Raw genomic sequence first — 25,804 nt, 5'->3', positions numbered from 1 at the left:
AAGATGAGCAGCATTGTGTTGAATGTCAGTTCATAAATGCAGGTACTGCAATGCATTGAGGACAGGAATGTGATTCTCCAGTCAGGAAAAATCTCACTTGACACAGAGGCAGCCAATATCAGAGCCTTAAAGGAAGAGATGCAGGCTCTTAGAGATGGATGAGAGTCTCTCCTGTCTGAGGCAACACTGATTGCTACGCAAATGGATGTTGCACCTCAATTTAGCAAGGAACACAGCCGCCAGAGGAAAAGGAAGAGATTGAATGATGAGACCTCTCAAGAGGAGACAGCTCAGGACAGTGCAGCAACGGTGTTTCAGAACACAGTGMTTTTTTTTTACTGCTAACAAGTGACTTGGACACTAGGTTCCACACCACTGCAAAAATTATAGAATCACTTCTGCTGTTCTGAAAGTTGGGCAGATTAGTGAGGATAAAGTCCCTTCTGTGTGCCAACCACTGATCATGAAGTATTCCAGAGATCTTACACCTGAGTTTCAAAAGGAAGTAAGACACCTGAACTCTCTATATGCTGCCACTTTCCCCCCTAACTTGTCCCCTCTTGGTCACCTGAATGCAATTTGTAAGATGCAGCTGCAAAGCCTTTTTGGAGAAGTGTGAAATGCGTTACATATATTTTGCACACTGCCTGTGACTGTTGCTGGTGGCGAGAGAGCTTTCAGTAAGCTAAAACTGATAAACTATTTGAGGTACACTATGTCCCAGGACAGGCTTTGCAGTCTTGCCATGCTGTCCATTTAAAGTCAGTTAGCTAGAAAGCTGGACTTCAAAGACTTGATCAGTGACTTTGCTAGCAAGAAGGCTCGGCGATGGGCTCTTGGTGAGTAAGGCTGAGCAAGGGCCAGTGATAACTGTTAAATGGCATGGCTATGGATATTGGATCACTACACACATGATGCCCACAGGCTGAGAACAAGACAGTGAACAGACTGAGAACAACATATATCACAAAGTAATGGCTCGATTGCCATAACATTTGTTGTGCACAATCAAGACCCCAAGTAGAAGAAACCTATTGATTTGGTGACCTCTTGACCTTTCCTCTAGCGCCACCATCAGGCCTTTTCATTTCCATTTTGTTTTCCATTTTCACTTTCACAGCTGCTTATTTTCTAGTTGTTATGTATACTAAGTTCAAAAATCTGCTTCTGATTTTATTATTTTGTTTGTTATATCATTCTATAGATGATGTTAATTTATTTTAATTGAAGAGGTTAATGTATATTTAAGTTATATTTATTTTAAGTTATTCATTAATGTTAAGAGAATTTTCCATTCAAGAATTTTACCATTAAAATTACATTTAGACTGTAAAAGATGGCCTTTAGCAKATTTCTTATAGAGGGRATCAGTCTTGCATCAAATAGTGAATTCCACTGTATGCAGAATGTTGCATGCATGTCTGCACAGTGTTATATTATCACAGCTCACTGTCAGTAAATACCTTGCAGTAAATATTGGCCCACAAGAGAGTTGCAAGCCTGCAAAGGTAGAGTTATTTAAAGCTTTGAATGGGTCGATTGGCTTCTGGAGGTGTGTGGTTACAGAAATTGTGCAGGGTTGGTGAGGCCTGTGGTGGTGGGGCCCAATGTGATATCTTTTCACGGGGCCCAAAATCCCTGGCAGCGCGCCTGGCCCCGGTGGCAATAAATGAATAAAACCAAAGGCTTACCTTGACTTGGAAGAGTGTTGGATAGCCATAGCCAGCTAGCTAACATAGCATTCCTCTCTGTTTGAGCCGGGTGTTTGAGTAGGCTAAACTAGCTAGCTGCATTCGCTAGCTTAGAAAGTGAAAGTGAAGAAAATACAAAATTTATCTCGCTCTCTCTTTTGCTTTTCCTTCATTTTTTWTAWAAATTAATTTGTTCAAAACTGTCTTTCTCTTTGAGTCAACTACTCACCACATTTTATGCAATGCAGTGCTAGTTAGCTGTTGCTTATGCTTTCAATACTAGATTCATTCTCTGATCCTTTGATTGGGTGGAAAACATGTCAATTCATGCTGCAAGAGCTCTAATAGGTTGGAGGACGTCCTCCGGAAGGTGTCATAATTGCTGTGTACTGTAAGTCTATGGAAGGGGGTGAGAACCATGAGCCTCCTATGTTTCTGCTGAAGTCAATGTACCCAGAGGAGGACGGAAACTAGCTGTCTTCCAGCTACACCATGGTGCTACCCCAGAGAGTGCTGTTAAGGCTACTGCAGACCATTGCAAAACATTGTGTTTTAATCAATTATTTTGGTGACGTGAATATATTTAGTATTGTTTTATCTAAAAAGGAAAACTTTAATGTTTCACAATTTCTATTTTATGAAATTCACTGAGGAGGATGGTCCTCCTCTACCTCCCCTGAGGAGCCTCCACTGGTAAACAGTGAAGAATTGTAAATGGTGTTCAGAAAGTATTGGTGTAATTTACACCACCAATACATATCGCTGTAAATCCATCACTGGGAGTGTGCAAGTGCATACTTTGGGGGAAGTATGGAGAACCAGGATGCAGCTTCTTAGATAATCAGGCTTTTCCTAGCTAAATAGTTTGGATACTGAAGCAACAGATCGAGATAGCAAACYTTTGTATTAGAGGTCGACCGATTATGATTTTTCAACGCCGATACCGATTATTGGAGGACCAAAAAAGCCGATGCCGATTAATCGGACGATTTTTTWAAAATGTATTTGTAATAATGACAATTACAACAATACTGAATTAACACTTATTTTAACTTAATATAATACATAAATAAAATCAATTTAGCCTCAAATAAATAATGAAACATGTTCAATTTGGTTTAAATAATGCAAAAACAAAGTGTTGGAGTAGAAAGTAAAAGTGCAATATGTGCCATGTAAGAAAGCTAACGTTTAAGTTCCTTGCTCAGAACATGAGAACATATGAAAGCTGGTAGTTCCTTTTAACATGAGTCTTCAATATTCCCAGGTAAGAAGTTTTAGGTTGTAGTTATTATAGGAATTATAGGACTATTTCTCTCTATACGATTTGTATTTCATATACCTTTGACTATTGGATGTTCTTATAGGCACTTTAGTATTGCCAGTGTAACAGTATAGCTTCCATCCCTCTCCTCGCCGCTACCTGGGCTCGAACCAGGAACACATCGACAACAGCCACCCTCGAAGCAGCGTTACCCATGCAGAGCAAGGGGAACAACTACTCCAAGTCTCAGAGCGAGTGGCGTTTGAAACGCTATTAGCGCGCACCCCGCTAACTAGCTAGCCTATTCACATCGGTGACAACAGCCTAATCTCGGGAGTTGATAGGCTTGATGTCATAAACAGCGCTGTGAAGAGCTGCTGGCAAAATGCACGAAAGTGCTGTTTGAATGAATGCTTACGAGCCTGCTGGTGCCTACCATTGCTCAGTCAGACTGCTCTATCAAATCATAGACTTAATTATAACATAATAACACACAGAAATACGAGCCTTAGGTCATTAATATTGTTGAATCCGGAAACTATCATCTCGAAAACAAAACGTTTATTCTTTCAGTGAAATACGGAACCGTAAAAATCTGTCGTTCTGCCCTTGAACAAGGCAGTTAACCCACCGTTCCTAGGCCGTCATTGAAAATAAGAATGTGTCCTTAACTGACTTGCCTAGTTAAATAAAGGTGTAGTAAAAAAATTATTATAAATACAAAAATCAGCAAAATCGGTGTCCAAAATTACCGATTTACGATTGTTATGAAAACTTGAAATCGGCCCTAATTAATCGTCCATTCCGATTAATCGGTCGACCTCTAGTTTGTATAAAAGGATGATATTCTTTAACATAAGTAGCGAACTAGGTCTTGAAGTTCTGCTTCTGCTGTTGTAAGGCATAACAGGCTACTGACAGTTGTCTTTTWAATATTCATAGGCTACTGATATTTTGACAGCTCAACTTTAGTTTGTTTTGAGTCATGTATTGACCTGGCAGGACTAAGGAAGTGGGCCTTTGTGAGTTTATGGCTCACTGATTGGATTACATTGACCCAAAAAATGTGTGCGTGTTTGTTCCATAGAGAATGATAGAGGCCTCTATTGGCCAAAATTACTTTTTAGCATGGGCAGCGCCATTGAGGGCTTCCACCGTATTAAAATAGTAAACTGTTTGGATTCCTATGGGTTGTAGCCTCAATGGCGCTTCCCATTCTGTCACAGACACTATAATAGCACAGATACAAAGATGAGTCCTCTATCTATCTCTATGGTTTGTTCAAGCAGCAACCATTGGTGCATTCTGTCTCGTGGACAAAGAAGCTACACATTGTGCCTTTAAGTCTGATACCAGAACATTGCACTGTATTCCTCCAAGAGCGTATCCAGACATATTCAACACAGTGTTTTGTGGAAATTCTCAATCCACCCTTGAGAATTTTGATTTTTGACAACATAATTTTGATTCAAGACAACATCATCACAATAGGCTTCATCAACGTTAGCAGTTGTTTTTTCATGTAGGCCCGATTCATTGTGCTTAATACAAATGGGTTCACACTTTTAACTAGCCTTGAAAAAGCCACAATAGTGAATTCCATTTGCTATAGCAACCACTTGTGGAAAGGGACCCTGCGAATCGAATAGGTCATGGATTAGACCCAGAATAATTCAGCATATTAACCTCATAATTATGAAAAATATATACGTTATGGTGAGGGAAAATAGAATTCCATGTTGGCTTTTTATACATAACCACAAAACTTGTTTTTGTTGGAAGTTCTCAGACCTCTATTGATCTTTTGATACCACGAGGAGTCCCAATCCCCCATATTTATTTATGTAGATTTTTTATGGGAGAATAGTTAGGATATATGGAGAGAGGGAGATAGCGATAGAATGGCACAGACCAGAGCCATCATTTGCGATTATGCTTGTGGTGTATTTCTGTACATTTTCTTGTTGGACAATGTAGCATCCAAATGTGTAATTGTTGATGGTGAACAATATGGTTATCCAAATGTGAGCTGGGTGGAGTACATTGTTTTACTCTCTGTTTGGTTATATAACACAGGAAGTAAGCATTTGCCAGTTATCTTAAGTTCTGTGAACGTTGGTGTCCTGAGTGGTATACTACGAAGTAAACGAGATCAACTCAGGCTTTTATAAAGCCAGGTCAGCTTCACATTGCAGATCAGGCTTTAACTGTACTATGATGGTGGATACTGCTCGTCCGCCTGCCCCCAACTCTAGTAGGCTTGTAACTGCGCATTCATGTTGCACGTGGCTAGTCGAATGCCAGACTCTTCATTGAGACAATTCTGAAACATCAATCCATGGGCGAGTCAGTGCCACATTTTCATTTGTGCTGAAATCAAAATGAAAAAATAAAGTTATCTTGCATATTCAGCAGGCTGTGGTGTGAAATAGACTTTTAGAAGTGCTATCTTTCTTTCATGACTTATCATTTATGCCGTCTTTGGTGTGCTTATCAATGCACAAGCACCTTTTTCCCACTCCTATCGCTCCTTCTTCTATCTGTGGAACAGCTTGTTGCGTTGTGGCCATAGGCATACAATCCATAGAGTTTTGGAACCTCTAACCCTGGCAATTTGACTGTTGAACTCATGGGTACACTAGCCATGGCTGTCAGTCTTAAAGGAGATATCCCTATTTTTCCTCTCACATCGTGGAAGCTTGGCTTATGACAACACCAGTTCGGCTATTTTCAAACAAACAACTCCAACAACTGCAAGGAGATGCCTACAGACAGAGAGAGGAAGTGTTGCGGTCTGGGACCAGACCTCTGTGTAAGCCAGCTGCCACATTTCGCCGGTTACTGCCTAGACAACGGATATTTACGTTTGCACAGGCGGTGTTGACGTGTTGGCAGTGGCTGATGCAGCAGAGGCTGGAGATGACGCCCAGGAGTACCGGCATGCTGCCTACACACAGTTTGTGATGTGGCAGCATGGTGCCCTTGGTGCAGGAAACCCGAGTTGTCATGCCCAGTTGCTGTGTTTGGAGAATCAGGGACACGTTCCCTGATCCCCATTCACAGTACACTGGGTTCCTGGGCGCTAGGATTCTCAAAGCGTTTGGCATGATGACATACTAGCGTTATGCCCAAAGAGTGTCCGTTGCCAGACACTTATTGGCATGACATTAGTATGGCATCATGTCACTTGCTGTGAACAGAACACAACCTCTCCCTCAGTTTGCATTCTCCACACACAAACACCTGCCAGGTGCGTCTTCAGGACATAAAAATCCTTCTTACTGGGCACACCATGTCATATCAAAGATTATAAAGGTTGTTCGTTTATTTATCACCAAAAGTGTCATCACTGCACTTTCTCCCGGCACAACAAAGGTTAAATGGGAAAATGTCCAGAGGAGTTTAACTGGGATGTAAAAACACCTAACTACCCAAGACAAATGAACTCAATGACATATTTAAAGTGGTCAGCTAGTCGTCCATGACCCCCAGGCTTCCCCCCGCTTCTTGTGTTGTTTTTATATACACAATCTATGGTTGTGAGAGAGTGGGAGAGCGCATAGATGCGAGAGAGAGTGCCTGGGCATGAGGGAGCGTGCGTGAGCGTGCGTGAGAGAGCTAGAATGTAAACAGCAGAGTAGTCAGCTGCTAGCTAAGATAAACAGGTGTGGTAGCAGGTAGAGTTGCAAAGGGTTGGAAACTTTCCAGCAAATTTCTAGAATTTTACAGAAAATGTTCAATGTAAAGAATTTTGCTTAAATTCATCAAAAAGGTTAGCTTATAACAGTGAACCTTTTTTTGTGGGATACACAAGGCAATTCTAGGTCTTGTGGCATATTTTGGTTAAACTATCCCCAATTCAATGGAATTGCAACCCTCTGCATGAACAGTGCATTCTTCCATCATATGTACAGCAGATTCTTAAGATCCAGCACACCAGTGAGATGCTAGTGAGCCCACACTACTACACTGTCTGAGCCAAGGACTACATTCTTTCTGTTAAGTTTTGATTACAATACTGGGTGGGGTGAATATATTTAATATGACACGCAGTGGCTTGCGAAAGAATTCACCCCCCTTCACATTTTTCCTATTTTGTTGCCTTACAACCTGGAATTAAAATGGATTTTTGGAGGGTTTGTATCATTTGATTTACGCAACATGCCTACCACTTTGAAGATAAAAAATATTTTTATTGTGAATCAAACAAGAATTAAGACAAAAAACTGAAAACTTCAGCGTGCATAAACTATTCAACCCCCCAAAGCCAATACTTTGTAGAGCCACCTTTTGCAGCAATTACAGCTGCAAGTCTCTTGGGGTATGTCTCTATAAGCTTGGCACATCTAGCCACTGGGATTTTTGCCCATTCTTCAGGGCAAAACTGCTCCAGCTCCTTCAAGTTGGATGGGTTCCGCTGGTGTACAGCAATCTTTAAGTCATACCACAGATTCTTAATTGGATTGAGGTCTGGGCATTGACTAGGCCATTCCAAGACATGTAAATGTTTCCCCTTAAACCYCTCGAGTGTTGCTTTAGCAGTATGCTTAGGGTCATTGTCCTGTTGAAAGGAGAACCTCCATCCCAGTCTCAAATCTCTTGAAGACTGAAACAGATTTCCCTCAAGAATTTCCCTGTATTTAGCGCCATCCATCATTCCTTCAATTCTGACCAGTTTCCCAGTCCCTGCCGATGAAAATATCCCCACAGCATGATGCTGCCACCACCATGCTTCACTGTAGGGATGGTGCCAGGTTCTCTCTAGACGTGATGCTTGTTATTAAGGCCAAAAAGTTCAATCTTGGTTTCATCAGACCAGAGAATCTTGTTTCTCATCATCTGAGAGTCTTTTCGGTGCCATTTAGCAAACTCCAATTGGGCTGTCATGTACCTTTTACTGAGGAGTGGCTTCCGTCTGGCCACTCTACCATAAAGGCCTGATTGATGGCGTGCCGCAGAGATGGTTGTCCATCTGGAATGTTCTCCCATTTCCACAGAGGAACTCTAGAGCTCTATCAGAGTGACCATCCGGTTCTTGGCCACCTCCCTGACCAAGGCCCTTCTCCCCCGATTGCTCAGTTTGACCAGACGGTCAGCTCTAGGAAGAGACAATATACCACGGCTATGGATACAGCCCTTAGCCGTGGTAAAWTGGCCATATACCACAAACCCCTGAGGTGCCTTATTGTTATTATAAACTGGTTACCAACGTTATTAGAGCAGTACAGATGTAGCATGAGATGCACATGTTTTGTCATACCTGTGGTATACGGTCTGATATACCATGGCTGTCAATCAATCAGCATTCAGGGTTTTAACCACGCAGTTTATAATATATATATATATATCAGTTGAAGTCGGAAGTTTACATACATTTAGGTTACATACACTTGATGAGAAAAAAACAACAATTTAATACATTTTAGAATAAGGCTGTACCGTAACAAAATGTGGAAAACGTCAATACTTTCCAAATTTACTGTATAATGGTCAATTATAAATACAAACAACAAAAGTAAATACACTAGCACATCACAAATATTAAGAACAATCTTCCACACTATTCATTCGGTAATTGACCTCATCATCATTTACTTCTATGGTCTCTTCGGAGATGCTCATATTCATCAGGATAAATAGAAGTGATAGAACATAACAGAACATAAGCCACCGAATAAGATCTGTACAACATTGCAATACACATATAGGGTGATAATGTCTGGGAATAGTTAACGGAAAAAACCTTGTTGCCTGTTTTCSCCATTTGTTGCCTCCATGGTGCTCCCATCTAGTTCAACAACTCCAGGCTCCTTCAGAAACTCATCCCCCCTTTAGAAAAAGACAGTTGGTTATACTCCAAGCATATAGTATCTTCATTACTGGCAAACATTTTGAATAGTAGAGAGGGAGACATGACAGTACCAGAGAGATAAACCTACATAGGCCACTCAAAGAAGGCAGGCTCAAAGACCGAGGTACAAGAAACCATAAATGATGCACACAAAGTTCACACTGCCCATAATTGAAAGGAATAGAAAAGGTACCTAGCTATTCTCTATTGAAATGAAGCATGTGTTCTTAGCTATCTGACAGTGTGGTGCTGGATGCCATCCAATGCTTGATGGGGGGGGGGGGGGGGGGGGTCTGTCACGCCTGACCATAGTAAGCTGTTTATTCTCTGTGTTGGTTGGAGCGTGATAGTGACTTGGGTGGGCCATCTAGGTGTTTTGTATTTCTATGGTGGCCTGATATGGTTCCCAATCAAGGGCAGCTGTTTATCGTTGTCTCTGATTGGGGATCATATTAGGTAGCCATTTCCCTTGATTATTCGTGGATCTTGTCTACAGTTAGTTGCCTGTGTGCACACCAGTAGCTGCACGTTTCAGCTGTGCTTTATCGTCTTAGTTTGGTTGCGTATATTTTGCACGACGAAGCTTTTCGTTCGTTGTGTTGTTTATTGMTTTTTTTTCACTGGTTCACATTTATATAAAGTATGATGAACCCAAATCACGCTGTGCCTTGGTCTACCCTTAACGACGAACGTGAGAGCAACCAGTGCTGGGCTGGACCCTTACAAAAAAATCAACATAATGCTCTTTTAACTTGAATGYTAACTGCCATCTATGGGTTAAATGTCTATGGTTGGTTGCGGCTGTCAGTTTGCATTTTGCAAATTTCAAAATACAATTGTGTGAAAAATGTACAATTTGGAAAACAAATGCTGTCATCACTAATTGTGTAATACGTATTTTAACAAATGTACACAAACATTTGATTAATAAAATATTGAATCAGTCATCTTRCTCAAATGACACAATTAACAAGGGCATGACAATCTTTGCAAGAGGAAGCGAGTCTGATTTTATTGGTCCTTAACCCACATKTCAGACACTTAATTCAAGATAAATGGAGTTAACCTGCCCCAGAGCAGGCTAAAAGGTGAGCCACATTCGTTGACCAAAGTGACTTAGCTAACTACTCAAACCTCATTTGMAGTTTTGGCCTCTGCTCTCCAGTGTGTTTCTTACTAGTGTCACCATACTGAATCTTTTACTGGGAAATAATGATTGATGAGTGAGTTTAAAGGTATGTTTATCAATCAACTCCTGGAGGGGGCCTCTGATACTTTTTAGCCCGGCAGTAACACACCTGATCCTACTGGTTGATCATTTGAATCGGCTACATTGAGAAACACTGGTTCTGGCGCAGTGACTCTGGATTTGGTGTTTGTGCTCAACTATTCTCTCTCTCTGTTCTACCAGGTGGTTCCACCCKAACATCACCGGCATCGAGGCAGAGCAGCTCCTCTTGACCCGGGGGGTCCATGGCAGTTTCCTAGCRCGGCCGAGCAAGAGCAACCCGGGAGATTTTACTCTCTCTATCAGGTAGGGGCCTCCATGTTCCCAGCTAACAAATGTTGGTTCCAATAACAATCTGGTTAAGTTATTTGTCAAATAACCAAAGGAGAACATTTTAGGTAATGTTACGTGAATGTTCTGTGTTAGCATGGTTCTCTGCTAGTGCTTTAGCCCACCGCTTTAGCCTAGCTCTTTATCCTAGCGTTAGCGGCCTATGCTCCACAACATTACCCCTGGTGTAAAGTAAATAATTCCGAGCAAATTGTCTCGTGAGTCAAGCCTCAAGAAATGGGAAATGATCGCTTCCCAGTAAGCAAGCTAGCGAGAGAGCAAAAGCCTTGCCTTTGGGTGAACAGTCACAGCTTGTGGGAGTTCAAGCTTGAAATATGCCTAGTTTGTTATTCTCCCACGTTTCTACSAAGTGGAAAATGTTTGTTTCCCTCCTCGGTTGAAAAGAAAGCGAGAACTGGTCGTAAGTAGCCTTTCACAAGAATTCACTTACGCCACTGACCCCATGTATGAAATCATCAGGTCTAACCCTGTCCCATGACATTACATTTCACTGAATTATGAACAGGGAGCTCTGTAGWTGGAGAGCTGAATACAAAAGAGTTTCTCTGGTAAACAGCAGGCCTCTGTGATTTCCTGTAGCGCCAGGATAGAGAGGGCCTCTGCGTTGGCAACGGAAGCTTTTAAGAGGCTTATCAGTCAGACGAGCTCATGGCAAAGGTCCAGCATCGTCCTTTAGCTCGCTCTCTTTAGCAGAGGTTGGCTTGAGTAGCGAGGGAGAGAGGAGTGTGTGTGTGTGTGTGTGTGTGTGTGTGTGTGTGTGAGAGAGAGGGGGGAGTGTATGTAGGGTAGAGGGAAAGGGGGATACTTAGTCAGTTGTACAAATGAATGCATTCAACTGAAATGTGTCTTCTGCATTTAACCCAACCCTTCTGAATCAGAGAGGTGCGGGGGGCTGCCTTAATCYACATCCACGCCTTTGGCGCCCGGGGAACAGTGGGTTAACTGTCTTGCTTCAGGYGCAGAAGACAGATTTTTACCTTGTCAGCTCGGGGATTCGATCTAGCAACCTTTCGGTTACTGGCCCAACGCTCTCACCAGAGAGGGGTGAGAAAGAATGAAGGTTGTTAGGCTGGTAACAGCAGTGAGTGTGGCAGCCAGTCCAGGCAGTAGCTCTTAATAACGTTAAGGCCGGGGGCCCATGTCGAGGTCTGACCCTGCATGCCCCTGGTGTTATGTGGCTTTGTGGTGACTGAGGGCTGCCTAACTGCCTGTGTGTGTTTGRGTTCACCAGGCTAAATGACATGTATTTGTTGTTCTTCAGACCACAGGCCCTGTGGCTAAACTCTAGCGCAGGCTAACAGCACCCCTCCCTCACCCCCACTCCACCACCTTCCTGTGGGCTTTGTGATTTATGCCCCCCCATGGTACGGTGAGGTTAGTTTGGACTAGCTTGGTGGGGGGAAGGGGGAAATGGTTAGAATAGTGCTATCTAGAGCATTGGCAGCTTTATTTTGTGTCTGCACTGTTTTGCTGTTGAAAGTAGGCTACGTACCAACATGAATGCAACAGAGTTTATTTCTTTGCTTACGGTGAGAAATACAAAAAGCTTATTCAGCTTTCATGAGCTGATGAGAGTTATGCTTTACATTTACTCACTTACACTTTTCTTTGCGACTATTCAGCTATGTCTTGCCTATTCACTAAGGACTCAATTCCGACCCGAGTTCAGCGTGCGTAAATGGAACGTAATGAAATGTTRATGCATTTTTCTCTGAGTATTCTGACCTTGAACTTAAGCAATGGAAAAGCGTGCTATTCACCTGATATTCATTTTGGGTGGCGATCGAATAAATGAAGGTGTGGCGGAATTGGACCCTAAGCTTGCCAGGGTCCAGTGTGACCAAGCTAACTGTCTCTTACTTGTATGCTCACACATACTCCCACATCACAGACACTCTCTAGCATTCTCTCACACACACTCATGTCACACACACTCTCTCAATCGTATATACTCACAAATCTCACACACACACACACACACACACACACACACACACACACACACACACACACACACACACACACACACACACACACACACACACACACACACACACACACACACACACACACCACACACACACACACCCACTCATATAAACTCACATGCACTCTCTCACACACACTCAACGAGAGAGTGATTACCAAGTCATTAGTGTTTCTTCTTACCAGCATGTTATTAGGGGGGTCCAGCTTGACTCTCCTTTTAATGGACGCCCTGGTACTCCAATGGGCTGTTATCTCATTCTCCCTGCTTTTCCCTTCGCTTATCTCCCCCTCTCCCTTTCCTGGCCTGGGCAGGGGGCTGGATGGCAGGGGAAGGATGGGGGTGGTGGTGGAGGGGGAGGTGTTAAACATTTTCTGCTATGACAACTGTTCCAGTAGTGGCCAGAGTAGACCGCAATGTGTGGTTAAGTAGACAGTGTGTTCTGTTATGGGAGAGGCCTTGATAACCATAGCTCTACGCTGCATTTTGAGGGAGTGAGAACTTACACAGCCAAGCATGATGGAGCCTATGTAATTGTGAAGCGCATGTACACTGAGTATACAAAACATTAAGAACACCTGCTTTTTCCATGACACAGACTGACCAGGTGAATGCCATGATCCCTTATTGATGTCACTTGTTAAAACCACTTAAATCAGTGTAGATGAAGGGGGGGGGAGACATGTTAAAGAAGTATCAAGAATGGTCCACCACCTAAAGGACATCCAGCCAACTTGACAGAAGGGGTGCATGCAAATCAATGTTAGGAAGGTGTTCCTAAGGTTTTGTATACTCTGTGTATGTAATTCTCAGATCAAAAGAAATGCCTTGGTTTTTCATTGTTTTCTTTCAGTAAACATTTTTTGGGAACATAGGCCACAACTTTTGTTCTTGTGGTGTATGTTCTAGTATCATGTTGTGTTTTTATACATCTCTATGCTCTTAATCAGAGGAGAAGTTTAGAGGGCATTAGCTGTGGACTGTGGATGGATTTTCTCCCCGTATTACATAATGCCATTGCCTCCATTCATTTCCATTAGACATATTTCCATTGCAGTCAGGCTATTTATAGATTCAATCAATTAAATGCATTGGCCAAATTGACCTAATAGAATGTTGATTCATCTCATTTTGATAAGTGGATTGTGTTCTCACTGGATACTATGTAACAGAGACGTGGCCATGGTGGTTTAGTGGTTAGTGACTCTGCCCTCAGCACTCGCATATACTGACGTCTACATGTGTTCGAATCTGTCCAAAGGCCTGTTTGATACACACGTTTTGTTTTGGAACTAGAGAGAGATCGGAAGCCAGTAGGAAAAAAAAGGAAAGGGGGGGAGAGGGACTAAATAGTGTCATTGTGTGTCCCTCCTTCTCGAACCACGGGTGGGCCGCTGAAGATTGATGATGACCTAATGTTGCTCCAGATACAATAGAACAAGTGCAGCGGCCTCCATTCTTGTAGTCAGAAGGGCTTGTAGGTAGACAGATCCTTCACACACACACACACACACACACACACATTTGTTTTACTATCCTTGTGGGGACCAAACAATTGATTCCCATTCAAAATCATGTTTTCCCTAACCCCTAATTCTAAACCTTAACCTAACCCTTTTTCTTGTGGGGACTGTTCTTGTACCAGAAGCCCTCACATATGCATTGTTCTTTCGAAGGCCAAACCCACTGCTGGTGTGCGTGGCCAAAGACCTCTATGACCATAGCAAGGGTTCCAATCCAAGTGCCAATGCCATTTAGCAAACTCCAGGTGGTGCTATTGTCAGATGACATGAAAATAGAGATCAGAGGTCACGCACTCCAGCAGCGGGTTTGGCCTTCGAAAGAACAATGCGTATTATTCAGAAATACCTCATCCCCACTGTAAAACATAGTGTTAGATCTTTGATGTTATGGGGCTATTTTGCTTCCCTTGTTAAGATCAACAGCATCATGAACTTTACCAAGTACCAGGATATGTTTAGTGAAAAACCTGGTTGCCTCTGCTAGGAAACTGAAGCTTGGCCCCAAGTGGATCTTCCAGCAAGACAATAACCCCAAGCACACGTCAAAATCCACAAAGAAATGGTTTAATTGACCACAAAATCAACATTTTGCAATTGCCACCTCAGTCTCCTGACTTGAACCCCATTGAAAACCTGTGGTTTGAAGAGGACAGTCCATAAACTCAGAGGAAGGATATCAAGGATCTGGAAATATTCTGTATGGAGCAATGTTCTAAGATCCCTCCCAACGTGTTCTCCAATATCAGCACTTTTTTTTTTTTTAGAAAAGGCTCAGTGTTGTCCAGGGTGCATTTGAGCTCTATATTTGTATTTATTTTATGCAGTCTTTTTGCTCATCTTTATCAAGGCATCTGAAAATTCCTGACGCCATTGTATGTCCAAAAAGCAATATTCACATAACTCTGTATAACAGCATTACTTGATTTTGCCATTGTCAAAAGCAGCTTAATGAATGCTGTATGGCACAATGATTGTGTGCTATGTCTCCAAGTCTGCAAGAGACCCATCCCATCCGCAGAGTAAAATCTAGATGGATGTTTGGCTCAATGCAACGTCATTAATTGTGTTAAACTCCCACAAACAGCATGGTGCACACACACACACACACACACACACACAGTGCAGCCGCCACGGGCCATTAGTAGCCACAGACAGGGAGGCATACTGCTCCACTCAAACATTCATAACACAATTACAGGGAAGGAGAGAATGCAGGTTTATAGGAGAGAAAGATGGATGAGAGGGAGGGAAGGAGAGAATGCAGGTTTATAGGAGAGAAAGATGGATGAGAGGGAGGGAAGGAGAGAATGCAGGTTTATAGGAGAGAAAGATGGACGAGAGGGAGGGAAGGAGAGAATGCAGGTTTATAGGAGAGAAAGATGGATGAGCGGGAGGGAAGGAGAGAATGCAGGTTTATAGGAGAGAAAGATGGATGAGAGGGAGGGAAGGAGAGTGCAGGTTTATAGGGGAGAAAGATGGATGAGAGGGGGGGAAGGAGAGAATGCAGGTTTATAGGAGAGAAAGATGGATGAGAGGGAGGGAATGGGATTTGTTCCACTTTATATGATCGTTACTTGATCATCAATTTGCAGAGAGAGGGCTAGCTAATTGCATTAAAGCTAGATATCAGATAGCATAATGTGCAGTTCTGTCACTTTTCTAACTTCCTGAGTTAGATTGCTAGCAACAGTATGATCTTTTTTGTAAAAGTGTGCGGAGTGGGAGTTGTGGTTTGCTGCAGGCTAAAAACCGACTTGTAAATGTGTAGGTGTACTAAGACAAAGTGCATGTTTGTGCATTGGTTTGGCCTTTTGCTGCAGACAAATATTGCTCTGAAATTTTCACTGGAAATGGAAAAAGAAAGTACTGTCTTCAACTAGGCCTCATTTTTCACTTCTTGTTTCCGTGCTGATAAGACTGTTTCGGGTTTAGAATGCTATGTGTGTGTGACATTGTTTCTCTTTGTGGCTGTGTYTTTTGAAAAGTGGCAGACTGTTTTTTGGACCTTATCTGTGCTCCCTAGCCACCTGCATTTAGTGAAAGCCAGTTGCTCTCAAATACGAACTCAAAATCAACAGGGTATTCTAAAGGAATAATCTTGTCTGATAAGGTTTTTCTTACGAGGAAAACAGTCTTATTTCCACATAGACTTGATGAACAAACAGTTTCCTCCTGTGCAGAAATGATTGGGTGTTCACGGTTTCCCGCGGACCATTTCAACCTGTTATTTTCATGTGGGTGTTCGTGGTGTTTTCTCTTAATCTGTTCAGGCACACGCAGACACGTACATGAACACGAACACTCGAGCCGTATCCGAAATCTGGCTTTACTACTCACTTAACCTTTTACTACAGGGGCTGAATCAGGGTCACACAGAATGTTTCTTGGTAGTCTTAAACAAATCTACTTTGAAACAAAAGTATACACCTCACACACATGGCGTTGGTCTAGAAAACACCTGTACCATGTCAGATATAGAGTTGAAATCAAATGTTATTTGTCACCTGAGCCGAATACAAGCCCTAACCAACAATGCAGTTAAAAAAAAAATACCCAAAACATTCCAAGTAACAAATAGTTAAAGAGCAGCAGTAAAATAACAATGGTGAGGCTATATACAGGGGGTACCGGTACAGAGTCAATGTGTGTTGACACTGGTTAGTTGAGGTAATACGTATATGTAGGTAGAGATATTAAAGTGACTATGCATAGATGACGACTGAGAGTAGCAGCAGTGTAAAAGATGCAAATAGTCTGGGTGGCCATTTGATTGTGGGTAGAAGCTGTTTAGAAGCCTTTTGGACCTGGACTTGGCACTCCGGTACCGCTTGCCATGCGGTAGCAGAGAGAACAGTCTATGACTAGGGTGGCTGGAGTCTTTGACAATTTTTAGGGCCATCCTCTGACACTGCCTGGTATAGAGGTCCTGGATGGCAGGAAGCTCGGCCCCGGTGATGTACTGGGCCATAAGCACTACCCTCTGTTGTGCCTTGCGGTCGGAAGCTGAGCAGTTGCCATTCCAGGCAGGGATGCAACCAGTCAGAATGCTCTCGATGGTGCAGCTGTAGAACCTTTTGAGGATCTGAGGAACCATGCCAAATATTCTCCTGATGGAGAATAGGCTTTGTCGTGCCCTCTTCACAACTGTCTTGGTGTGCTTGGACCATGTTAGTTTGTTGGTGATGTGTACACCAAGGAACTTGAAGCTCTCAACCTGCTCCACTACTACCCCGGCGATGAGAATGGGGGCGTGCTCAGTCCTTATTTTCCTGTAGTCCACAATCATCTCCTTTGTCTTGATCACGTTGAGGGAGCGGTTGTTGTCCTGGCACCACACTGCCAGGTCTCTGACCTCCTCCCTATAGGCTGCCTCGTCGTTGTCTGTGATCAGGCCTACCACTGTTGTGTCATCTGCAAACTTACTGATGGTGTTGGAGTCGTGCCTGGCCGTGCAGTCATGAGTGAACAGGGAGTACAGGAGGGGACTGAGCACGCACCCCTGAGGGGCCCCCGTGTTGAAGATCAGCGTGGCGGATGTGTTGTTGCCTACCCTTACCACCTGGGGACGGCCCGTCAGGAAGTCCAGGATCAATTTGCAGAGGGAGGTGTTTAGTCCCAGGGTCTTTAGCTTAGTGATGAGCTTTGAGGGTACTATGGTATTGAACACTGAGCTGTCGTCAATGAATAGCATTCTCACATAGTGTTCCTTTTGTCCAGGTGGGAAAGGGCAGTGTGGAGTGCAATAGAGATCATTATCTGTTAGGGTTGTATGCAAATTGCAGTGGGTCTAAGGTTTCTGGGATAATGGTGTTGATGTGAGCCATGACCAGCCTTTCAAAGTACTTCATGGCTACAGATGTGAGTGCGACAGGTCGGTAGTCATTTAGGCAGGTTACCTTTGTGTTCTTGGGCACAGGGACTATGGTGGTCTGCTTGAAACATGTTGGTATTACAGACTCAGACAGGGAGAGGTTGACAATGTTAGTGAAGACACTTGCCAGTTGGTCAGCCCATGCTCAGAGTACACGTCCTGGTAATCTGTCTGGCCCTGCGGCCTTGTGAACCTGTTTAAAGGTCTTACTCACATCGGTTGCGGAGAGCGTGATCACACAGTCGTCCGGAACAGCTGATGCTCTCATGAGTTTGCATCCCAATTTTGCACTTTATATACAGTACCAGTCAAAGGTTTGGAGACACCTACTCATTCCAGGGTTTTTCTTTATATTTACTAAATAATAGTGAAGACTTAAACAATGAAATCATCTAGTAACCCAAAAAGTGTTAACAAATCAAAATATATTTGAGATTTTTTAAAGTAGCCACCCTTTGCCTTGACGGCTTTGCACACTCTTGGCATTCTCACAACCAGCTCCATGAGGTAGTCATCTGGAATGCATTTCAATTAACAGGTGTGCCTTGTTAATTTGTGGAATTTCTTTCCTTATTAATGCATTTGAGCCAATCAGTTGTGTTGTGACAAGATAAGGGTGGTATACAGAAGACAGCCCTGTTTGGTCATTTCAAGAACAGTACTAGCATCATAAATTACAGCCCAAATAAATCCTTCAGAGTTCAAGTAACAGACACATCGCAACATCAACTGTTCTGAGGAGACTGTTTGAATCGGGCCTTCTTGGTCAAATTGCTGCAAAGAAACCATTACTACAGGACCGCAATAAGAAGAGACTTGCTGTGGCCAGGAAACACGAGCAATGAACATTAGACCGGTGTAAATCTGTCCTTTTGGTCTAATGTCCAAATTTTAGATTTTTGGTTCCAACCGCCTTTGTGAGACGCGGAGGTGAATGGAAAATCTCTGCATGTGTGGTTCCCACCGTGAAGCAAGGAGGAGGTGTGATTGTCCTATGCTGGTGACGCTGTCGGTGTTTTATTATTATTTTTAAACAATTTATTTACACTTAACCAGCATGGCTACCACAGCATTCTGCAGCGATACACCATCCCTTCTGGTAAGCACTTAGTCCCACTATCATTTGTTTTTCAACAGGACAATTATTTATTTATTTTACCTTTATTTAACTAGGCAAGTCAGTTAAGAACAAATTCTTATTTTCAATGACAGCCTAGGAACAGTGGGCAGAACTACAGATTTTTAGCTTGTCATCTCAGGGATTCGATCTTGCAACCTTTCGGTTACTAGTCCAACGCTCTAACCACTAGGCTATGCCCAACACACCTCCAGGCTGTGTAAGGGCAATTTGACCAATAAAGAGAGTGATGGAGTGCTGCATCAGATGACCTGGCCTACACAATCATCCGACCTCAACCCAATTGAGATGAGTTGAACCGCAGAGTGAAGGAAAAGCAGCCAACAAGTGCTCAGTGCTCAGAGAGAATGCCAAGGGTGTGTAAAGCTGTCATCAAGGCAAAGGGTGGCTACTTTGAAGAATCTCAAATATAAAATATATTTGGTTTTGTTTGACTTTTTTGGGGGGGGTTACTACATGATTCCATATGTGTTATTTCATAGTTTTGATATCTTCTCTATAATTCTACAATGTCGAAAATAGTAAAAATAAAGAAAAGCCCTTGAATGAGTGGGTGTGTCCAAACTTCTGACTGGTACTGTACGTCACATAAGTCTGAAATATAACAAAACCGTTTGACAAAGAAACAAACACTGGATTTTCAGACGGTTTTTGGAAATAATGTTGATTTAATTTTAAAACTAAAAATATGAATAACATTCCACCCATGAAGCCACTAGAGGGCGATTTGGGCATTTGACTGCAGGAAAGGCATACTGTGTACTAATCGTACTACATACTGTTTAGTAAAAACAAATACAGTAAGCATCAAATATCAGGATACTAGGCTCATCCTACTGAGAATGCCTCATCTAATGCACAATTGCATTGATTCCCGCCATTTGTTCATTTTGGTACAGCGCGTCCCCTCAGCTGATTATCAGCTGTTGTCAAACATACGTCGGTTTCCAAAGACGATTATTTTCCTCAGTAGTGTGCAATGAAGTCCACTCGATGAAAAGCAAAATTAGTATGACATCCTGGCATTTAAAGCATACAACATTTCAGAAATGTTACATACTATAAAACAGGATTTTTTTCCCGCATACACAAAATGCCTACTATTTAAAACGCAAGTCCTGGTATTCTCTGTGTGTGTGTGCCATACCCACACATACTTTTTTCATACACAAATGACACACACTGCTGCGGTTCCAAATAGATGCTGAGCACGACCTGTGGCTAGAATACATTATCCTTTCGGCAGGACTCACATCACACAGAGAGAACAGGGGTACCCTATTAACCTAACCTCTGCTACATGCTGCAGGGTGCACCTGTTACATAATATATAGTGATCTGTCTGAACAATGTGCACTATGACTAACCCTGACTCCAACCACTCTCCTCTGTGTGTGTCAGGCGGAACAATGAGGTCACTCACATTAAGATCCAGAACTCAGGGGACTACTACGACCTGTATGGAGGGGAGAAGTTTGCCACGCTGGCAGAGCTGGTGCAGTACTACACAGAGCAGCACGACCTCCTCAGAGAGAGGAACGGAGACGTCATCGAGCTCAAGTACCCACTCAACTGTAAGGACCCCACCTCCGAGAGGTACGTACACGCACGCACGCACAGGTACGTACACGCACACACATGGCTGCAAACACACACACAAATGAAAACAACCACAGACACAGCATTTACAATAAAATGCACACACACACACACACACACACACACACACACACACACACACACACTGTTATAATCTTCAAACATATCTGTGCTGGCATTTCTGTCTCTACACATTGTAACGTACAGTGTATCAGTTTGTATCTAGTTCCAAAAACAACGTGTGATCCCTGTTGAGGATGGTTTCTCCATGAAACACCAGCTGAGCGCTCTTGCTGGAACCTACAACACATTTACATGTGCAAGCTCTCATACAGAGAAACACACAAACACACACAATTCAGATTTCTTTGTAAACACCATCACGTGCAAACTCACACATTCAGAAACACCCACATTTTTAAATTTCTTATGTAAACAATTACTCGTAAAAGGCAGGGTTGGGGTGATTTCCATTCTTTGCTTTTTAATAGTATTAGTATTTTCAAACATAATAGTCATAAATTGTCTACCGATCTACACTAGGTGGTACCACGGGCACCTCTCTGGGCGCGACGCTGAGAAGCTGCTCATGGACAAGGGCAAGCCTGGCAGTTTCCTGGTACGGGAGAGCCAGAGCAAACCAGGTGACTTTGTGCTCTCTGTCCTCACCAACGAGGAGAAGCACGAGAACGTAGACCGCAAGACCAAGGTCACCCATGTCATGATTCGCTACCAGGTAAGACCAGCTAGGGCCTTTACATATACAGTGGGGTCTGAAATGATTGACATCCTTAAATAAAGATGAGCAAAAAAATAACTGTGTATATAATAAATAATTCAACTACTGAGCTATATTGTATGCTCAACATTTTTTGAAGTTCTACTATTGTATACTAATACAATTGCTCAGAGAAATAGATTTTGTAATTTTGTAATTTTGTAATTTTGTACAAGTAATACTTTTTTTCTCAAAGGTAGGGGTCAAAATTACTCTTTCAATACCTTTCAATAACATCACAATGTGAGGATAACAGCACTGAGCCTTTTTCTAAAATGTTTTATGAGTTAGAGAACAGTGGGAGGTATTTTAGACCATTCCTCCATACAGAATCCTTCCAGATCCTTGATGTCCTTCATATGCACTTATGGATTGCCCTCTTCAATTCAAACCACAGGTGACTGAGATGGCCATTGCAAAAAAATAAAAAATTGTGGCCAATTATCAATTTCTTTGTTTATTTTGATGTGTGCTTGGGGTTATTGTCTTGCTGGAAGATCCACTTGCAGCCAAACTTCAGGTACTGGGTAAAGTTCATGATGCCGTTGACCTTAACAAGAGCCCCAGACCAGTGGATGGAAATTGCCCCATAACATTAAAGATCCACCACCATATTTTACAGTAGTTGGCCGCTCACACCAGTGGTGGGTTTGGCGTCAAAATGAGAATGCTTGAGCAGAAAATAACACCATATGGTGGTGGATCTTAGATGTTAAGATAATTAACGTAGCAGGTTAGGAGAGTTAGGTTAAAGTTAGGAAGAGGGTTAGGGTTAGCGAAAATGCCAAAATGCTCCCCGATGCGACTCAAACATGCAACTTTTGACATCAATTTGACATTAGCTGTATCCCTTCTAGCCATGACCAGCTAGTAAAGACTAGCATGCTTGTAGGGCTAGCAAGCTAGCAGGCAGGCTAGTGTCTATCCGGCTAGATAGCAGGGATGGCAGGCTGGGATAGCAGGCTTGTAGGCAAGCATTAGTTTTTGTGTGTTTCCAGCAGGATGGGAAGTATGACGTAGGCGGAGGAGAGAGGTTTGACACGCTGGCTGACCTGGTGGATCACTACAAGAAGAACCCCATGGTGGAGAAGAGTGGAATTGTTGTTCACCTCAAACAGGTGAGAGACTGAACCAGTGCATTCACACAGCCGCACATGAAACAATGTTGTACTGCCATWAATACATCATACAACAAGTATGGGTGACCTGCAAATTCTATATTAGTAATATAATTTAATGTGAAGGGTGGATCATATGATAATCCATGGTTTGCTCTTCCCTTTCCCAACGGAAGCCCTTCAATGCCACCAGGATAAATGCAGCCAACATTGAGAACAGGGTGAAGGAACTAAACAAAGTGGCAGACAACTCAGAGAAGCCCAAACAGGGATTCTGGGAAGAGTTTGAGGTACGAGAGTGGTTGTATCATCATCACTGCCAGTGTATTTAAATTATTGTAAATCACACCTCATAATCCAAAAGATGAAAGTCAAGATTATTTTATTATTTTATTTCACCTTTATTTAACCAGGTAGCCTAGTTGAGAACAAGTTCGCATTTACAACTGCGACCTGGCCAAGATAAAGCAAAGCAGTGCGAAACAAACAACACAGTTACACATAGAATAAACAAACATACAGTCAATAACACAATAGAAAAGTCTATATACAGTGTGTGCAAATGTAGTAAGAGTAGGAAGGTAAGGCAATAAATAGGCCATAGTGGCGAAATAATTGTAATTTAGCAATTAAACACTGGAGTGATAGATGTGCAGAAGATGAATGTGCAAGCAGAGATACTGGGGTGCAAAGGAGAAGAAAAATAAAATAACAATATGGGGATGAGGTAGTTGGGTGGACTATTTACAGATGGGCTATGTACAGGTGCAATGATCGGTAAGCTGCTCTGACAGCTGATGCTTAAAGTTAGTGAGGGAGATATAAGTCTCCAGCTTCAGTGATTTTTGCAATTCATTCCAGTCATTGGCAGCAGAAAACTGGAAGGAAAGGCAGCCAAAGGAGGTGTTGGTTTTGGGGAAGACCAGTGAAATATACCTGCTGGAGCTCGTGCTACGGGTGGGTGCTGCTATGGTTACCAGTGAGCTGAGATAAGGCGGGGCTTTACCTAGCAAAGACTTATAGATGACTTGGAGCCAGTGGGTCTGGCGACGAATATGAAACGAGGGCCAGCCAACGAGAGCATACAGGTCGCAGTGATGGGTAGTATATGGGGCTTTGGTGACAAAATGGATGACACTGTGATAGACTGCATCCAATTTGCTGAGTAGATTGTTGGAGGCTATTTTGTAAATGACATCTCCGAAGTCAAGGATCGGTAGGATGGTCAGTTTTACAAGGGTATGTTTGGCAGCATGAGTGAAGGATGCTTTGTTGCGAAATAGGAAGCCGATTCTAGATTTCAATTTGGATTGGAGATGCTTAATGTGAGTCTGGAAAGAGTTTACAGTCTAACCAGACACCTAGGTATATGTAGTTGTCCACATATTCTAAGTCAGAACCATCCAGAGTAGTGATGCTAGACGGGCGGGCGGGTGCGGGCAGCGATCGGTTGAAGAGCATGCATTTAGTTTTGCTAGCATTTAAGAGCAGTTGGAGGTCATGGAAGGAGTGTTGTATGGCATTGAGGCTCGTCTGGAGGATGTACATCCAGTATGTTCATGAGGCATTTCCTGAAGGACAACACACAGCACATTATTGTTAACTCTAAGATGGACACCACTGTCATAGTCTGGTTATGGGCCCTGATCAAAGGTATCTTGGCACATATGGTGCCATTTGGGATACCTGGGTCTAAGGGATTTTTTTATGGCTCAGATTAGACTCTTCACTTCAAAATGTCTTCCTAGGCTTTGGTCAAAAGTATTGCACTAGATTGCCAATAGGGAATGCCACTGGCTATTTTGTGTCTTCTTTCTCTTACCTTGTTCTCTTCTCTCTTCTTCCAGGTGCTACAGCAGCAGGAGTGTAAGCTCCTCTACCCTAGGAAAGAAGGGCAGAGAGCAGAGAACAAGAGTAAAAACAGATACAAGAACATCCTCCCTTGTGAGTGAGATATCGACCTGAACCTCCAGTCTACAAAACCTCCCTGTGTGTGTGACCAATGACCCTAATCCCGGTCTATCTGTGTTCCAGTTGACACCACACGGGTGGAGATCAGGGAAGCAGACACAGATGTGCCTGGCTCCGACTACATCAACGCCAACTACATCAGAGTGAGTTCTGGAAACAACCTGGAGATGAAGAACCAAGAATGTAGTTATGCACTTCATAGCTGAGTGGAATAATTGCACTTAGGGGCGAATCCTAACTTCCATTTAAATCAAATGTTCCCTTAATCTCCCATTGACATCAATGCGTGACTAATTCTGCTTTTTGACTGTTACACTAGTGTATACACCCTTATGTTATACTTGGGAAATTGTTTCAATAACTAGGGCTGACAGTGAGGACTTGTGAAGAGCAGAATCAACAACCTCTGCATAATCAAAACAGTTGCTTTGTGAGAAGGTGTTAAAGTTCACAGTTAGCTATTTTTATGTAAATGAAAGCTGAAAAGTACCAGTGGCCTTGGCTTTGATCCCAAGCGAGAGCCGGTCCGCCGGAGCCTTGGCCCAGTAAGACACGGGTGCCGGCCCGAGTAGAGAAGTGAACATTTGGCTTGAATTTGATTTGCCCCTTACGCTTACAGTGCCTTCAGAAAGTATTCATACCCCTTGACTTATTCCACATTTTGTTGTATTACAGCCTGAAATGTATTAAATATTTGTATTTTCTCACCCACAATACCCCATAATGACAAAGTGAAAACAGGTTTTTATTTAAAAAAATCAAATGTATTGAATGAAATACATAAATATCTAATTTACATAAGTATTTGCACCTCTGAGTCAATACTTTGTAGAAGCACCTTTGGTGGCGATTACAGCTTTGAGTTGTCTTGGGTAGGTCTATCAGCTTTGCACATCTGGATTTAGGGATGTTCTTCCTTACAGATTTTCTCAAGCTCTGTTAAATTGGATGGGGAGCGGCGGTGAACAACAATCTTCAAGTCTTTCCACAGACTTTCAATGGGATTCAAGTCTGGGCTTTAGCTGGGCCACTCAAGAACTTTCACATTCTTGTTCTGAAGCCATTCCATCGTTGCTTTGGCTGTATGCTTGGGGTCATTGTCCTGTTGTAACAGCCCCAGTCTGTTTGCACTCTGAAGCAGGTTCTCATCAAGGATTTGTCTGTATTTGGCACCATTCATTGTTCCCTCTATACTTACCAGTCTCCCAGTTCCTGCTGCTGAAAAGCATCCTATCCCTATAGCATGATGCTAGGCACCACCATACTTCACGGTAGGGATGGTGTTAGACGGGTAATGAGCTATGTCTGGTTTTCTCCAGACATAGCGCTTTGCATTCAGGCCAAAGAGTTACATTTTTTTTTCTCATCAGACCACAGGATCTTTTGCCTTATGCTCTGTCTTTCACATGCCTTTTTGCAAGCTCCAGGCGTGCT

The 25,804-nt window shown here is 42.8% G+C and overlaps 1 protein-coding gene across 4 annotated transcripts in view; it reads left to right on the top strand.

The window, feature by feature from the left end:
* Nucleotides 1–25,804, top strand: part of LOC111976610 (tyrosine-protein phosphatase non-receptor type 11) — a 63,611-nt gene that overhangs the window by 15,409 nt on the left and 22,398 nt on the right. For 3 of the 4 annotated variants that reach the window (XM_024005572.2, XM_024005574.2, XM_024005573.2), the window contains exons 2-8: nt 10,218–10,340; nt 20,306–20,500; nt 21,047–21,239; nt 22,280–22,399; nt 22,576–22,689; nt 24,247–24,343; nt 24,434–24,513. In XM_024005572.2, the coding sequence (XP_023861340.1) occupies nt 10,218–10,340; nt 20,306–20,500; nt 21,047–21,239; nt 22,280–22,399; nt 22,576–22,689; nt 24,247–24,343; nt 24,434–24,513 (922 nt within the window). The remainder of the gene's footprint in view (nt 1–10,217; nt 10,341–20,305; nt 20,501–21,046; nt 21,240–22,279; nt 22,400–22,575; nt 22,690–24,246; nt 24,344–24,433; nt 24,514–25,804) is intronic. The other variant, XM_024005575.2, reaches the window with a different exon arrangement.

The sequence above is a fragment of the Salvelinus sp. IW2-2015 genome, linkage group LG17, assembly GCF_002910315.2.
Source record: "Salvelinus sp. IW2-2015 linkage group LG17, ASM291031v2, whole genome shotgun sequence".
NCBI lineage: Eukaryota > Metazoa > Chordata > Actinopteri > Salmoniformes > Salmonidae > Salvelinus > Salvelinus sp. IW2-2015.
The sequence above is the reverse complement of the archived record's forward strand: the minus strand, read 5'-3'. Positions and strand labels throughout refer to the sequence as shown.